Source organism: Amblyomma maculatum, chromosome 8 (assembly GCF_055883805.1).
Source record: "Amblyomma maculatum isolate TAMU_Amacu chromosome 8, ASM5588380v1, whole genome shotgun sequence".
In the NCBI taxonomy this organism is placed as follows: Eukaryota; Metazoa; Arthropoda; class Arachnida; order Ixodida; family Ixodidae; genus Amblyomma; species Amblyomma maculatum.
In genome coordinates this window covers 129,040,945-129,057,418 of record NC_139351.1, presented here as the reverse complement: position 1 = coordinate 129,057,418, position 16,474 = coordinate 129,040,945, and the positions used below count along the sequence as shown (strand labels likewise).

Sequence of the window (16,474 nt, the reverse complement as noted above, 5' to 3'; positions counted from 1 at the left end):
GCTGGAATGATGATACGGTGAAAAGTGAAACATGCAATTTGTCTGCGACTGAATTATGCAATTACTATGTCACAAAAACTGCCACAAACTGGTAAATTAGCTCCATTAATATAGGTCTCTATTTCCACAGTCAGAATCGACAAGCAAGGGATGGATTACGCAACGATCACATTCAAAGAATTTTCTCAAATTTGTCAGTCAGCCCCAACTCCTATTGGTTGACAGGTCCGCCAGTCAGAACCGACCAATAAGAGCATGGCTAGCCAATAAGAGCAGGGCTAGGCGGTTGGTTTGTGACAGATTTGTGGTAGTTTCTTTCATGCGATCATTGCATAATTAAGCACCAGGTAAAGGGCGAATCGACTGGTATGCGACAGGCTTCAGGTGTAATTGTTGACAAGCTGTTAGTTCTTTCCATTCTTTGCTCTGGATTGTGCCTGTACGCAAGTCTTCGTCTTTGGATTGTGTCATTGGTCTAGTGGACAAAGCAGTATGTATATGGTGTCTAGAAGGGGGCAGTGTGACGGGCGGGAGCCGGCGAAGCGCACAGCGGAGCGATGAAAGATATAGATGGCGCTACTTGCAGCAGGTGTGCAGCCGTCGCGGTGGTTGGAGGGAGCGGCACAGGGCACCAGGCAGGCGTGTCGCGTGAATTTTGCGTCGCGTTTGAATTTTTATTCTGGTGCGATGCCAACATGACAAAATGTTTGCAGATCGGAGATGAAAAGATGTATTGTTTTCTCCATCAGTGCGCGCAAATGCAGTTTAGCGACGTAATTTAGGAAAAGCAAGCTTTAATAGAACGCATATCAGAATATTAACTCTGTACGCGTTTAGTTTTCACTAAAAGCTTGATAGCACAAGTGAACATGGACAACGAACACGGACAATTCGGAACTCTGACTGGGAGCTTTGGAGTTCGGATGCAGCCGCGGCAAATATAACGAGTGGCCACAGAAAAAAAAAAAAATAAATAAAAAAAGGACGTACTAGCAAATTAGTTCTCAGCGGCCTACGACACGCTAAGAAGTAAACAAACGTAAAACAGACAGGACGACGAACAGAGCACTGTCTGTTCGTCGGACTGCATGCGCCAGCAACATGCCGTTTATGGAAACGTTACTTGGAAGTTGTAGCTCATAAATAATAGGTGCACTTGTGGATGATCTGGCGCATCTCATATCGTGCACTAAATATTTTCCATCACTGCTTTTGCTGGACAAATCCACAAGACCAAAGGAAACACTTCATTACAATTAAGGTAAACACAAAATGTCCACAATTAAGAGCATAAATGACGTTTATTTTATTAGTACAATATACAAATGCAGACGTCAGAGCGACCGAACAACGAATGGCTCTGCTTTGAATTCACTTTGTTTATAACTTGGAATGTTTCTGGCGGTCATTTTGAAGAGCCGTGTCCTTTATTCAACGAGTAAAAAAAAAATGAATCCATAGTTAGCACCACAAACTGGAAACATTTTGCAGTAACCTCTTTATGATGAACATCGCGCATCCCACTTGGTGGAGTTTGTTAGACTGTTGAGAAACTGCGCGAAATTATGCACACTGAAAGCATAAACCGTTTTCTTTTTTTAACAAAAAATGTGAATGCGTCCCCTACTAACGCCGGCCAGCATAGTTCTATATGCTACAGCCAGGAACAAACGTTTGGGGGCGGCCGGATTTGTGGGAAAAATTTATTTTTTCCTTGCCTCGCAAGTTTGTCTTCTGATATTTTTTTTCTCTGAATGGAGTGTGCATGTCCCCTCGTGACTCCACAAATTTCTTTCTTTAAAATTGCCCGACCACACACACACACGCACACACACACACAAAGAATTCCACGAGCCAGCATATATCCCTCAAACTTTTGTCCCTGGCTGTAAAATAAGCCTCACCTACCAAATTGTTGCGTGCACAGCGATCCTAATTGCATTCAGCTGCTGCTCGGGTGACTTTGAGGCCAGAATCACAATTATGGCAAGAAATTGTGCTGCTAAACTTCTGTGTCACACATATCCTGTCATGTAAAAGATAAGCTGGCTATCCCTTGTTTCACCCACATTATTGTGGCCTGAACAGACGCACAGCTGAATAAGAGAGCCAGCATCACATTAATGCTCCCAGCATATGTCCTGAAATATAAACATGTCCAGCGTATTAAAATATTATTTTCAGCTGTTGATCAGAAAAGGCATAGCGTAATATTTAAGTTTGGCTTGAATATTCTTCTGTTTTTGTGGATGGGCAAGGTTATAGAAACTAGGGCAGATGATAGTTACGAGCAACTTCGCAGGTGCTTGGTGAAGATTTGTCTCGGGTATTCTACACCGAAAAAGTTGTCCTGTATGCCATGCGTTCGCAAACGAGACACAATATAGTCGTCAGCTCCTTGTCAGTACGTTTGATTTTTCGCAATCCCAGTTTGCGTTAAGCTACATATTTAGGTGGTCTGAAAAGGGGGTTTTGGCTTTGCGCGCTTTGTACCCGCTTCTGCGCCCAGGTACAAAACATGTTCGCGCTTTTGCGCCACGAGTGCGCACAGCGTTATCTACTGCATAACACAGGATCAGCACGAAATCACCCACTTCGGATCTCAAAAGGATCACTGTGGTACATGTGCGACTACCAGCTTCGAATCGTTCGCGGTCCACGCGCAAAAAAAGCGCAGTCCACGCGTCCCAGATCTCGCCCGCACCCGCGCTGCCGCGGTCAATCGCGCGGCAGCGGCTGGTTCCCCATGCACACCAGAGCGCTGCAGCGCCCCTTGCGGCGGCGGGAAATTTCATCGCGGATCGCGCCTCCCTCTCACAAGGCGCGGATACGTCGCCCGTCACACTGCCCCCTTCTAGCCACCATAGTATGTATATCCGGTGCTTCATCAATATACGGGCTTTCAAAATGGACTCCTGATGTGCGACCCCCATCCTCCCTTCTTAATCCTAACGGCCACTTCGGCCGGCGCAACACTAATCAAAAGCTATAAAAAAACAATCATTTTTGTGTGTTGCCAACTGTCAACAAAAACAAAACAAGAAACTATTGTATTCGTCTTCTGGAGGTGCAAATTCGTATTTGAGGCCACACGTATTTGGGGCCGTATTTGAGAACGTACACCCCGCTTGTTATTGTTTCCCAACCGTCTAGGGCATGTACTCAGTGCGGAAGCTTCAGGAACAAAGGAAGATCTTTATCACCTTAGATGACGCATAATATCACCGATGCTGACGCGATCGCGGCCAAAAACACAACAGAAACATCGGGGTAAAAATCATATCGGGCGTTGTGGGGCACAGCTGTACTACACTTACGGGTCACACACACGACTGATGCCACTCGAACGCCGCGGAGACTGACCTGACAACCGTGCGGTGCATATAGTCGGAGGCCTCGCTCTGGCGTCCCTTGCGGTAGCGCCAATTGCGGCCGAGAAAGTGCGTGAGCACCGCCTGCGCCAGCATCATCTGGCTACTTCGAAGCATGCAGCCCCAGCCACAATCCGAGGTGATGTCCGTGCCCGGTATGGCGGGGAACTCGCGCCGGTACGTGAACCACAGCCGGCTCGAAAAGTCTTCGAAAAAGAGCTCGTAGCTTGCCAGTCTGTCGTCGTCAGCCGTCGGCTCGGGTTGTATACCCAGAGGGCTCCACGACCGCTGCGAGGACAGAGACGAGGAGCTCGACCAGAGCACGGAGACCGAATTCTTCGTCTGGATCTTGCGGTGGTACATGATTCCCAGGAGCCAGATGGCCTCTTCGTCACTGAAGTTGGCCCTTTTGCGCATCGTCCAACCGTAGCGCATATTGTTCCACACTGACATCAACTTTGTTCTGACCTTCTCGGGAGACGGAGGCGGCATGGCTGACGCGCCGGATGACGACGACGCATCTCGCTGCTTCTGCTGCTCTCCATCGAGAGTCACATCGTCGGACGAACTGCAACGGCGGTGCCGCACGACGATCAGATCCGTGTTTGGCGTGTGCCCGCAAAACGCAAACATAGACGGCACATTAGGTGCCGTCGTCTGTGTGGTGGGCCTGGCAAGCACATCAGCGCCGTTGAACATTGTTGTGACGGCGGCAGTCTTCACCTCTCACTCTTTCACGCCACAGATAAAAAATGTTCGGCACTTAGTCAATCACATGAACACGGCTGTGCGCTGCTTCGTTGCCTCCGTCCGGCTGTGACATATCGGAAGCTTTAAGAACGAGCGTAGAACGCCTCATAAAATTAACTGAAGACGCTTGTTGTTTTCCTTTTTGTGTGACCTATAACTTGTAGGTGTAAAACAAAACTTATACACACTAACTTGAGCTATAGAATTATATTTGCTAGTTAAAACTGCCGAACGTTACCTCCACCCCATCGCGCCCGACCGTCTTGACATTATTTAGCCTTACTTTTATTGATAACATAATAATATATAGGTGACGCTGCAAGCCACTGAATTTAGTAACACATATAGGTACCGAGAGCTTATCTTAGCAACAGTAAGTTAAATAACAAGCAAAATAACCTTTTTAAAATTATATTTTACAAACAACTATTTACATGTGAGGTGGTTGAATGAAATCACTGAATCCTACAACGCGAAATGTGCAAAGCCGGTGTGCTACCCGCGCTGCCTGGCGTACACAATCACACAATAAAAGAATTCAAAGTCACGCCTTGTCAGTATTGTAGGCCTTGCAAAGTACGCCGGGCTTGCGGCTAGGAAGGTATGTTATTTGTAATTCTGTGTCTGATAGTGGCTTTTGTACATGACACCTCGTCGATGCGATTATCGTCCATGTGGATTTTTGTGACCGAATGTTCATGCGGAAGTGGCGGCTAAAGTGCGCTTGTAGGGATCTAGTACTGCCTTCACTCTATCATCTGCGTACCATCTGAGTATGCGATCATTTTATATTGCAGCCTTATATTCCCCTTTTCTTGCTAGCTCCTGTTTTGCGATCGTAAGCGTGAACTTTGCGGTTGATCCTGTTAAGAATGATGTACACGTACTTCACGTTCATGAGACGTAAGACCTGCTCTGTTAAGATCGCGCTACTCGAATGACGCTTGTTTACGTACTTTACTACATTGGAAAGCTGCTTTTCCATACTTCTTACGACCTGATCTCATTATTTTTAACTAACGTGATCAAATACTGCTTCTGAGGACGACCTGATGTTTCGCATGCACCTCAGTCTTCGTTTATCTGGTCTACCGACGCTACGTAGGGAACCTGCTCCGTCGTTTTAACACGTGTCCTAAAGTGGTTGGAAGTAACGTTGCAACAAACGAGGGAAAAAGCAGGAGAGCAAAAGGTGACACCTGCTTTTACTAGTGACACTAACATGCAGTCCAATGAAGATTTTTGCTTTTTGATCGGCGGCTGAAGCGATGCCGCTACGGCGGTCTAACCACGACCTACTCTATATGGGGACAGTTCTTTATTATTTGCGTTTTACCGGGGAAGCTTGTAGTCAGCATTTTGAGTTCTCGCGGTTTCATTAGTTGCTTGCCGTTTGTGCCTTTCTCGATGCAACAATAATTAAACGTGCCATGTTTCTGCGACGTATCAACCGAACTGCAATCGAGTTGTTAATAGTACGAGAACGGTTGAACCTGTAGCCATTTTAGTAATTCGTCGCAGCACTGTGACGTACTGATCATCCAAGTAAGCTGCTGAATTGGATCACACGTAAATCATTGATATAAGGAAACTTGTGAGTGGCGTCTTTCAGTTTTATTTTCTGAAGCGCTTGGATCACATTACCGGCTTTCTTCCTAAACATTAGCATCGAAATCGCGTCAGAGCCTCATACGAAACCCTCCCGTCTATATCCAGCTGGCTTCACCTTTGCACCTGTGTAATCCTTTTATATCCCTTTCAGGCGCGAAAAAAATTTTGCAATACAAAAATTACCTGAGGGCCATTTTCGGTTCTCCACGCTTCAAATGACGTGTCCTGAAGAAACAAAGAAAAACTTTTTTTTTTTTTTTTTTCATTGTATTTTGCAATGTCCCCATTTGGGGACAGGGCACCTCAACACAGAAAAAGTAATGCATGCTACTAGCGCAAAGTGTGACAGTGTCCTTAGCAAGATATTGGGCACAAAAGATGGTTAACGGGTTATTGCTTGATATCTTGATCATATCAGTCACTTCAGAGTATACTTATTGTGAAAAAGGTAAAAGCAATTGCTCTAAGCAAGCATGCACAAAAAGATGTGGCTATTGTGGCAGCAAATCCGACGCTTCACTGTGCATCCTTCACGGCGGCAGCGCTATGGGTTCAGTGTGCTGACATGCTCCGGTCAGTGGTTGTGGCCGTTGTACCTAATGGTAGCTGTCAGTAGCAAATGCAGTCTAGACTTTCATTGCAACAGGCTCTGGGTACTGACTACTTGGCCGACTTGCGCTATTTTTTAGCTGTTCTGCTGCACGCAATTAAGCTGCTAACGTCAGTTTGGAAGGCCGTCATGTCCAAAGTACTTTTCTGTGCAAGCGTCTCAGCACTTGCGCCTCACAGGTCCTCCATCCAGCTGTTTCACAGCTCAGAAGGAAGAAAGTGAGAAATTGCCCTCACCGGCCACTTTCTGGTTCTTGACCCAAGAGGGTGCAGTGACGTAAAGAAGTCGTGCGTGTAGACTTTTCGAAGTTTGGCATGTTTTGAAACATTCAAAACGGCGCTTTTATTGCTTTTTTTGCACAGCAGGGCACACAAAGTAATAAAGTGATGCCGAACACTCAGAAAAAGTGTGTTCCAGCAGAGGTGGCTTTGAGGCACCCTGTCCCCGAGCAGGAACGCTAACATTCGGAAGTGCATGCAAGGCTGAATATGCTCGTAACAAGGACGATGGCTATTATTTCACAGTCACGGGCCCAGTAATTCGGGCCCGTGACTGTACGTGCGCAGTATGCCAGTATTTTAGTCGGCGTGGATTCTTAACAGTATAAAGTGACAAAAACAAGAAGCAATTACTGTTAGCTCCGTAGAACGTAACCGTGTCCATTTTTGTCGCACTTTTCAGCCAGGATTTCTTTTACTTTGCGTAAGACTGTGCCAGTTGTCCGATAAAGTGGCTCAGGGTGTGCGTTTTGAAACATTCAAAACAGTGTTTTTCATTTCCTTTTGGCATAGCAGGCCGCACTAAGTTCTTGTTCCCATTCAGGGACACAGTGCCCGAAGGGGATATGCTGCCTGCAGTAAGCTACGCAGGCTTATTTTTGCTCCCCGGATAGACTGGAGACTGTCATAACTCTTTCCCTTTACTGTCTTCATTATGTAGACTGCTGGTACAGTAATTCAAAGTGAACTTTTTCCAGGGATTGGGGATGTCGCACGTCAAGAGGCTGGTGCTGTCCATAGTGCAGTTCCTTCGTCAGCAACTCCAGACTGCCGACTTGAGTGCAGATGCCAAGGAGAGCGTAGAAGGTGAGTTTTACGCCTGAAATCGCGAGCACGGAGGTCAGGTCTTCATACAATAATAATAATAATAATTGGTTCACAGGAAGGGAAAGGCGCAGTATCTGTCACACTTGTGTCTGTGGACACCTGAACCATGTCATAAGGAAAATGAGGAAGGTGAGAATGAAAGTGGAAATAGAGAAAGAGGAGCTGTAGTGGAGGGCTACGGAGTAATTTCGGGGGATCTTGTAAGTGGATAGAAAGAAAGAGGGGCCGTAGTGGAGGGCTAGAGAGCAATTTCGGGGATGGTTCAGGCGTCCACAGAAACAAGTACGAGGGACGCATCGCCTTTCCCTGATCGATCTTTATGATTTTTTATTTATTTATTTTTTGTAATACTGCGGTGCCACTGCAAAATGAACAAGATTATGAGTATGTGCTCTGAGCGCTTGCCAGTTGCAGTGTTGTCTACTTAGCTGCAGCTTTTGCTGCAGGCGAGGAGTAAGTCTTGAGGAGACTATGCAGTTTCTTTGACAATGTGCTTCGAGCATTTTTTGCCGCAGTAGACTCAAACCACAATGGTTTTTAACAGCAGCGAGGTTTCCTTCTACATACTGCACTAATGATGTCCAATTACTGAGAGATGCAGTAGAAATAAACAAAACGTTTGTGCGCTGGTGGAATGGACTAACTTAAATTTGCCACTATTGATTAAGCCTGTTGGTCTAGTGACAGTACCTTTATCTTTGCTAAAAACAGCCTCTATAAAGAAAGAAAGAAATACAGGTGCCCCCTCGCCTTATCAAGCTGTGTTCATAAAATTAGCCGGCATCAAAAAAATGATTAACTCCAACTTGACAGGACTTCTGAGTGTTTTTAATTAGTATTTTTTTTATTACTTCATGTGCCAGTAAATCTCCTTTGTAAGCAGAAGCAGCTGCGGTGGCTTAGGAAGCGCACTAAGTTGTGTGATGCAGGGATGCAAATACATTGAGAACTTGCCTTTGCAGTTGCGGTGCAGTGTCTAGAGACTGCCTACGGAGTCAGCCTAGAGGACCTTTCGAACGAGAGCCTCGTTGTGTCCAGGCCATTGTTGGAAATTTTTGCTGATGCACTTCCTCGAGAACATGTAAGACATGACTGTCCTTCTCCTTTTGCATTGCATTTGCCCTTGACCTGATGTTGGTGTTGACTTTGCTTTGATATGAGTTGTCTCTGACGTCATTCTTATTGTACATTTCTAATATCAGGGATTGCTTTGTTTCAGTGAAGTGTGCGTCAGTTCAGGTTGCTGTGGTGAACAATACGTGCAATCTGAGAATTGAATATGGCTGTCTTTGGTACCTGTTTTCAATAGTTACTACCAGAGATTTCTGTTCACTACTCTCATATTTGCTATAATGTAGCTTCCAGAATGAGACCTGTGTTGTAATGCAGATGGTGTGGTGGCATACAACATTTTTGTCACTGGGCTATTGAGTTAATTTGCCAAGACTTTCTTGCACATTCCTAGAACTACTTCCACATTTCTTCTGGCCTCAATGGTGCACTGATTCTGATTTTGTAGTCAAGGATTATATCCGTATTTAGGGTGCAGAAGCCAGTTGTTTAGAACTGCAGAAGTGGTTAACGATGACAGTGACTTTCTCATATCTTGCTTGTACAGTGCTCCGTTGTCAATATCGATATAAGGTCCGTTTTTGTTAAAAATGCTTATTTTGCCTCTACTTTGACAGGTACAGACTAGCCATGAAAATGTACCTGAACCAACTGGAGCACAGAAAGCCGAAGCTGAGAAGTACAAGCAAGAAGGTGTGTTTGCACTTAGGGTGATTGACATTGCTGTGGAACATTGGATGCCTTTTTTCTTTTGCTCATCCTGTTAACACTCTGCTATGTAACACTTAGAGAGTGGCCTTAGCTAAACGTTGTACGCCTGTGACTAAAGCATACGCTTGCAACGCTTTTTGCAGGCAACAACATGATGAAGCTCGAAATGTACACGGCTGCTCTGGAGTGCTATACAAAAGCCATTAGCCTGGATGGACGCAACGCGGTCTACTACTGTAACAGGTGTGTTATTGCTACCTTGCTCTGAAGTGTCATGATTTGATTTCCCTGTCTGTATGTGTGTCATAGGGTGTCCCTCTTAATAGCACCCAACGCTGTATGCTTGTGGTGTGCTTTGTGTTTTAAAAGTACCCGAGTGTGGCATTCCATAGATCCCAGAAAGTGCGTTTAACGGAATGCAAGCACACTTTGCAATGAAATCCTGTGATGGTAGGTATAATACTTAAAGATGTAGATTTAGTGGCACTAGACCCCCAAGGAATCAATAGTTAACATGTTTTGTGGTTAAACTGCACAAGAACTGCTAATGAGAGCACAGACAGTGTTTCTCCTAGTACTTATTCATCTTGGCAATGTGATGCCATGCTTCCAGGCAACATGCCTAACTGCTACGTCATAAGAAAAATATGAATTATTCTCAGACCTTGTACAAAAGGGAATTCTCGTATGCATTGTAATGAACAATCCTCAGCACTTTTAAAATCGAAGTGCAGGACTGCAAGGGTAATCTTCAAGGTGAAGTGTAGTGTCCTTTGACATTAGTTTCTTATACAAGACAAGCTAGTACTTGGATGAAGTGATCAGGGCTGTCAAAATCGAATCAAATGGGCGTCTTACTGGAAGCTTCCAACTACTCAAGTCAGGCTGGCAGACAGTTCGGCAGCAGAAAGTGTGGTTTAGTAAATGTGCTGAAAGTATGCTGTTGTTCTGGTACACGACTGAATATGCCTGCTTGTTGACATTGTGTTGCGATTGTTACAGAGCTGCAGCTCACAGTAAGCTGGATAATCACCTTGATGCCATCGAGGATTGCAAGCGGGCACTAGAGATCGACCCCAAGTATAGCAAAGCATATGGCCGAATAGGGTACGCATTGCTGGTTTTCACAAGGCTATGGCCATTGCTCGTCGTTCTTTTATGCTGAAACGGATCTCTGCTTCTACAGTCTAGCCTATGCAAGTCTAAACCAGCACCAGAAGGCCAAGGAGTGCTACCAGAAGGCCGTGGAGCTGGACCCCGACAACCAGAGCTACGTCAACAATTTGCGGGTTGCTGAGGAAAAGCTTCGCGACATGGCGGTAGGTTGTAGGCGACAAGTCATGCTATGCCAGTGTGATTGCAAAACCTTTCAAGTTCGTTCACCACCTGCTTAAATCTCATCATACAATTGGATGAAGCCACACAAGTGAACTTGACGCCAGGGTTCATATTCCGAGTTCGCATCATCACCAGAACTGGAAGCAGTAACATCCGGTTCTGGCGTTTCTACCAATCAGACGACTCGAAGTTGGGGGGATAGCGACACTTTCAATAATGGCGCAAACTCGGAATACCAACCCTGAATAATAAGATAATTGGGAGATATAAAAACTTGTTTCTACAACCCTTTATCCCCACATTGAAAAAAGAAAAATTCTGTTATCTTTCCTGTAAGATTGATGATTGACGTCTACAGTTACAGTATATCGCTTTGACAAAGTTTTCTTGCAGTTATATACTTCATGTAACCCAGAGCTACCTTATCTACACATTCAATGCAGGAAAGAATGCTGTTACACAGTGATTTTCATGCCCGATTTGGTAGCCTCTTAGAGCGGGTTCTGTGATAGTCTGCAGTGGCTGCCAAGTTAGCATGGCAGAAATGGATATTTAAGATTAAAAGATCAAGGATAATGAAAATTTCATTTAATGTTGAAAATAAACTTGATTCGGTTGGTTTGAGCAGCAGTACTTATCTCATTCATTCTTACAGTGCGGCATTTTCCTTTCATGCTCTTTACATGCTGTGCATGCCTAAGAATTTGCTATTCATCCAGTGTTACTTTCAGTTTGCCCATAGTGTTAAACCTTGGTTCATGCCAAGGGCAGCACAAGTCGGAGTGCACATGTGCTTCCACAGTCGAGTGAATTCGTGGCCTTCAGATCGCCTTCCTTAATGATTTAGCACCATCTTGATATCTCGGTGGTGCTAACAATGGCATCAAAGTCTTCAGCTGACCAAAGTGGCGGTCAGACGTGATGCAGCAGGGGGTACTATCAATGTATGGATTCGGACATTGGGCGGGGGGTGCTATGAATGTAGGGGTTCGGAATGTATGGGTTCAGACATATTAGCATTGAAAACCAAACCTGGTATCTTTTAAGAATAGTATGGTTCCTTTTGGCAGTGGAATGCATCTCAGAAGAAGGCAGATGTAGCCAGAGCTGGCACAGGACAGGGTTAATCGGATGGACGAATGGGAGAGGCCCTTGTCATGCAGTGGATGTGGTTAGGCTGCTTGTAGTGATGATTAAATTTCTCATGCTTGCAGAGCTCGGGCAACGGAGACATGCGTAGGCCCTCTGGTGGCGGCAGCGGTGGTGGTGGCCTAGACTTTGGAAGTTTGCTGAACAACCCCACCCTCATGAACATGGTAAGCACTCATGGGCAAAAATGGGCAAGCGTGCGGTACCGCACAGCACATGGTGAAGTGTCGTGGAGACTTAAAACGATGCTAGCACAGGAGATATTTGGTTGACATTCTTTGATGCACATAGATGTAGCAGTGAAGCTTTATCAGCAGCTCTTCATTTGCATGACTTTTGTCTGCTTGTGTCATCAGGAAATTTCTCCTTTCGAACATTATCCTCGTCTTAACAGAAGAGCATTAATGGCCCCATCTACGTTGTTGGTGTTAATAGTGAAAAATCATAAGCAAGCCTCTGACAGGTGGTGGTTGGAGGTGACAGCCAGGCACTGATAGTTAGGCAGGCTGCGTGACGTCACGAAATAATGACATAACCGAAATGGCATGAGCTGCGAACTTGGGCAGCTCCTTTCAGATGAGTGTAATGGTACTCAAACCCTTCGGGACCTTTGTATTCCTATTCAGATGTGCTACTAACCCTCAGAGGCACATTCATACAGCTTGGTTGAAGCAGGGTTTTATATCTATACTACCTGGTTTTGCACATAATGTGTTAACTCATGACAGGGCTTGCTAATGAGTATGAGATAGGCAAATTCAGGGATTAGTAGTGATTAATCATAAAGTGCATGTACATAAACGAGGAGCTACAAACGCCGCGGTGTCACACCCAAACGCAGAGCTCAAGTGTTGCCCAAATTTTTTTTGCTTAAGGGCTTCCTTTGCTTCCATGAAATTGAGCATCTTGAAACGGTCGTCACCTGAAATACTTTGTGTCCTTTTTATGCCATGTTTTGCATGAGGCTCAGGAATGTGTAGCAGAGTTCTGGAGTGATGCCATTCCTAAAATCACGGCAGATAGCTTCTGTAAACAGAACTACATCCACCATTTTGCAATATTATAGTTCTCAAAGTCGTGGGAAACAAAGATTTGTAATGTCTTCATTTCAGATAGCATTATCCCACAAGGACATGCTGCACTATGCTACTGCACTATGGACTGTGCTGCACTATGGACGTGCTGCAGTCTAGCCACTGCAAAACCATTTTCTTTTTCTGGTTATCGACATACAGTTACCATATCAATTACTAGCAGCCTCTGCAAATGTAAACTGCCAGCTTCTCGCACTGCATACTAGTTGGCACGGCTGCACACAGATGGCCCTACGGATCCATGACCAATATGCCAGTTTGGGCGACTGTGCAAAGACAATGGCACGAGTACTAAATGCCATCATGAAATCGGAGCCCACTTGCCTAACACGTCTTCCTCTGCATCATTCGCATTTGTTACATTGCACTGAGTGCTTTAAAAGGAGCAATAACCATAAAACATCTCATCGTTTGGTTCTTTTCCCCCTCACAGGCCGCCACACTAATGCAAGACCCCAACATGCAAAACATGTAAGTCTCACTTCTTTAAAACATCATTTAAAATTTAGCAATGACTGCATGAATAACGGGATTGTAGTTGCTTGGCCATAACATGATGGAATGCTCAGACACTGTGCTCAGTAGATAAATATTGAACGTCATCGGCATGTCACTGAGGGGAAAAAAAGTTTCATGCTTTAAAGCATGCACTCGACTGTGAGACAGGCTGGCAGTTTTAATTGTTTGTCATTTTGGTCTCTCGTCTTGAACAGCATGAGCGGACTCATGTCAGGAGGGCTGAGCCAAAATACGGGCGGTGGACTGGACGCACTCCTTCAAGCGTAAGTGCCGCTATACATCAGCATTCCCGTAGTCAGGCGGGGTGTGACGAGCAGGGTGTGACGATAGTCCATCCCTGCATCACGGATGGGCTGCATGCATAACAAAGGAAGAGGGTGGTCTCTCTTTTCTTTCTTTCACTTCGGCTAAAATTAAGTTAAAACTGCCAGTCAGTCGCGAGTTGCTTTGATGTAGCAATTGACGGCTGCGGGCACGGTCAAGCCACTTATGTACCATTGTGCAGTTATATACTTATTGCAATTCTACTGTCTTCACAAAGCAGAACAACGCAAGCTACACAAGGTCAAGGAAGGGAAAACTTGAATCTTTTTTAGTAAAAATTGCGAGGTTTGATGTGTTGAAGCAAAACATCGGTTACACAAGAGACACCTTTGTGGAAGACTCTGAATTAGGTTGGGGTTATTTGTATATGTCAACAGTGCACAGATGATTTTGAATGCTGCCGCTAATGCAATGTGGCCACCGCGGTTGGGATTGAACTGGCGACTACGAGGTCGGCAGCCAAAGCCGCCGTGGTGGCTAGCATTGCCTTAAACCTATTTCTGCTACTTTTCGTTTGCTTGATCTTTTTCTGTTCTCTTGCTTCACTGTTGCCTCTCTCCATGCATGCACTACGCAGGGGCCAACAGCTAGCTTCCCAGATGCAGGCTGCAAATCCAGAGCTTGTCGAGCAGTTGCGGCGTCAGATGAACAACCCAAACGATCGCAACCCCTCCAACGAGGATGGCACGGAGAGGAACAATTGAGGCGCCCATGCACCCCCGGTGCTTTGAACTAACTCTCATCAGGGATCACTCGAAACCCTCTTCTCTCTCTCTCTCTTCGTCCTTGTCCCGTAGCGATGCTTCTCTACAAATGGATTAAGAAAACTCAAAATGGTGGTGTGAAATGTAGCCCTGGCATGACCGTGAGTGGTGCAGTGCCTGATGACTGCTGAGAATAATAAAGGTCATCCGATGTACGAGACCTCCGGGCGGTTGCGGCCGTGCCTCATAGGAGGCTCTTTTTCTAAATGGGTTGCAAGTCTTCCTTTGTTTCCGGCATTTAATCTCTTGCTTTGCCGCTAACCCTGTCACAAGGCCATGCCAAACTCCTTTAAGCAATGGTTTGCTGCATTATTCATTCAGCAGCCCTTGACAAAGAGGTAACAGATTCCTGGTTCAAAAAGACAAGTGTGTTCATTGCTCAGGTTCACAACTACTTATGATAATGCTGTTCACTGATTTGTATTGCCAGTGATTCCAACAACCAGATACTGCATAAACCAACGCTGCCATGTTCAGAAAACACAGCTTCAATCATCTCTTGGAAGAAGGCAGCAGAGCAGGTAACAACACAAAGCATAAGAAGCACACACAAACACAGGGACAACGCTGTATTGACAACTATACTGACCAGAAACCGCACATCTCCCTTCAGTTCACGTCTGCAGCCAATTTCTTCCTTTTCTTTAACATTCTGCCGGTTTGCGCAGAAATTCTAATTCCTTCTTCAACAAAACTACTGAAGGCATACTGACACATTGGTCTCTGTGAGGTTCTTTTCTTTAAATCTTCTGGCCACCTTGTTCTGTGGCTTATTCAGAGACAGCAATCTAAATAGACGACCAGACCGACCAATCTAACGACGAATAATTTTTATGTATACATATGGACGGGACGAGAGTAGGACAAGCAAGTAGGTCGAAGACTAAACACTAAATTGTCTACAGTCACCAGTTCGTTGGGTGGAGAAAGCCGGTGCAGACGTCCGGGTGGTCAGAGTTTTGCAGGGTCGGTGCAGCAAGGCGTCGGTAAGCCCAGCGGAAGGCTAGGCCACCGGATGGGGCCCAGTAGAGGCAAGAGGCCTCGGGTTGCCTTTCCACGGCCGATGCGTCAGGCCTCCCCGACGTGCCTGGGCTCAGCACGGCGCCGAACGCTCGTGCCAGTGAAGAGCTGGCGCTGTGGCACTCCCGGGCCCGACCACCGTTCCGAGTTTCGTGGACGACAGGAGAACAGGACAGGATACGGCCGGCAGGCCCCAGGTCTGGATCCCCGGGTCAGGCCTGGCAGAAGACGCACCGCTCCGAGCTCCTTGGACAGCCGCTCCGCTGCTCGCCTGTTCTCTCCTGCTCGTGCCTTGCGCTCCTGGAGCCAACCTTCACGTTTTCCTCTTCTTCTTTCTCCAAACGTGGTTTTCTTTCTTCGTCTTTTATCAAATTATCACATGTTCTTCACAGTCTCCCAAGTCACAGCTCAACGTTCGACTCTATTATTGTTCAGCTTCAATCATGCATTTCTTGTTTTACATAGGGGTGTACAGACATTGAAATTTTCGAATACGAATCAAATACGCATGTGCAAAAAAAAAAAAAGGCCTTCAAATCGCCATGCCCTAGGAACACCTTTGAAGACTACTTCAGTGACACAACCTGCACCTGCACTGTGCAGATATCTTTTTCATTTTTGAAACCCACCAGAAGACCAAATACCACCAGGCCGTGAAGCAATGGGGCCGTAGTAGTGGTAGTCGCAATGGTCTAGAGCTAGTTCATGAAAAAAAAAAAGCAATAGGCTCAAACGATTTAGAAGAGAGCGATATCCGATCGTTTTCAAGCTTCAGCCTTGCAACGAGAGCTGGAAAAATACAAAAATGAACAAACAAGGCAGAAGTAGGATTACCGTTTTGGCAGGAAAAGCAAAGCAACAAACTTCCGCGACTTCTTGCACAGTTATGCTACCATGTCTCACTCAACCCGGCCTTCTCAACTTAATCATCATATGAACGAGGTGAAGCATCATCTTAACAGATACACCGATGCTCTGGTTGAACACTTCAGAGTTGCTACAGATAATTTCCTTTGGAAATGCTATAATATTGTCG

The 16,474-nt window shown here is 45.6% G+C and overlaps 2 protein-coding genes across 5 annotated transcripts in view; one reads left to right on the top strand and one right to left on the bottom strand.

Annotated features, from left to right (window-relative positions):
* The window catches only part of Atg4b (Autophagy-related 4b), a 36,081-nt gene extending 31,665 nt beyond the window's left edge, over positions 1–4,416 (bottom strand). The window contains exon 1 of the mRNA XM_084577677.1: positions 3,364–4,416. Within this exon, the coding sequence (XP_084433803.1) occupies positions 3,364–4,070 (707 nt within the window). The 5' untranslated portion in view covers positions 4,071–4,416. The remainder of the gene's footprint in view (positions 1–3,363) is intronic.
* A 212-nt stretch (positions 4,417–4,628) lies between these two features.
* On the top strand, positions 4,629–14,625 carry LOC146182551 (small glutamine-rich tetratricopeptide repeat-containing protein beta-like). 4 transcript variants are annotated; one of them, XM_084577680.1, is made up of 11 exons: positions 4,631–4,722; positions 7,319–7,427; positions 8,411–8,529; positions 9,137–9,212; positions 9,374–9,473; positions 10,233–10,337; positions 10,417–10,549; positions 11,783–11,884; positions 13,245–13,282; positions 13,525–13,593; positions 14,232–14,625. In XM_084577680.1, the coding sequence occupies exons 2-11, from the start codon at positions 7,328–7,330 to the stop codon at positions 14,356–14,358; spliced, it is 969 nt and encodes a 322-aa protein (XP_084433806.1). In that variant the 5' UTR covers positions 4,631–4,722; positions 7,319–7,327; the 3' UTR covers positions 14,359–14,625. The 4 variants fall into 4 exon arrangements, with proteins under 4 accessions (XP_084433809.1, XP_084433806.1, XP_084433807.1 ...); XM_084577681.1 differs by lacking the exon at positions 4,631–4,722 and adding an exon at positions 4,737–4,894; XM_084577682.1 differs by lacking the exon at positions 4,631–4,722 and adding an exon at positions 4,748–4,847.
* The last annotated feature ends 1,849 nt before the right edge of the window (positions 14,626–16,474 follow it).

What these genes read in the sequence shown, in the direction of transcription:
- LOC146182551 (XM_084577680.1), top strand. Translation starts at nt 7,328, where the DNA reads ATGTCGCACGTCAAGAGGCTGGTGCTGTCCATAGTGCAGTTCCTTCGT. An exon ending in GCGGTCTACTACTGTAACAG is followed by an intron (nt 9,474 to 10,232) that starts GTGTGTTATTGC and finishes CGATTGTTACAG; the next exon opens with AGCTGCAGCTCACAGTAAGC. An exon ending in ACCCCACCCTCATGAACATG is followed by an intron (nt 11,885 to 13,244) that starts GTAAGCACTCAT and finishes TCCCCCTCACAG; the next exon opens with GCCGCCACACTAATGCAAGA.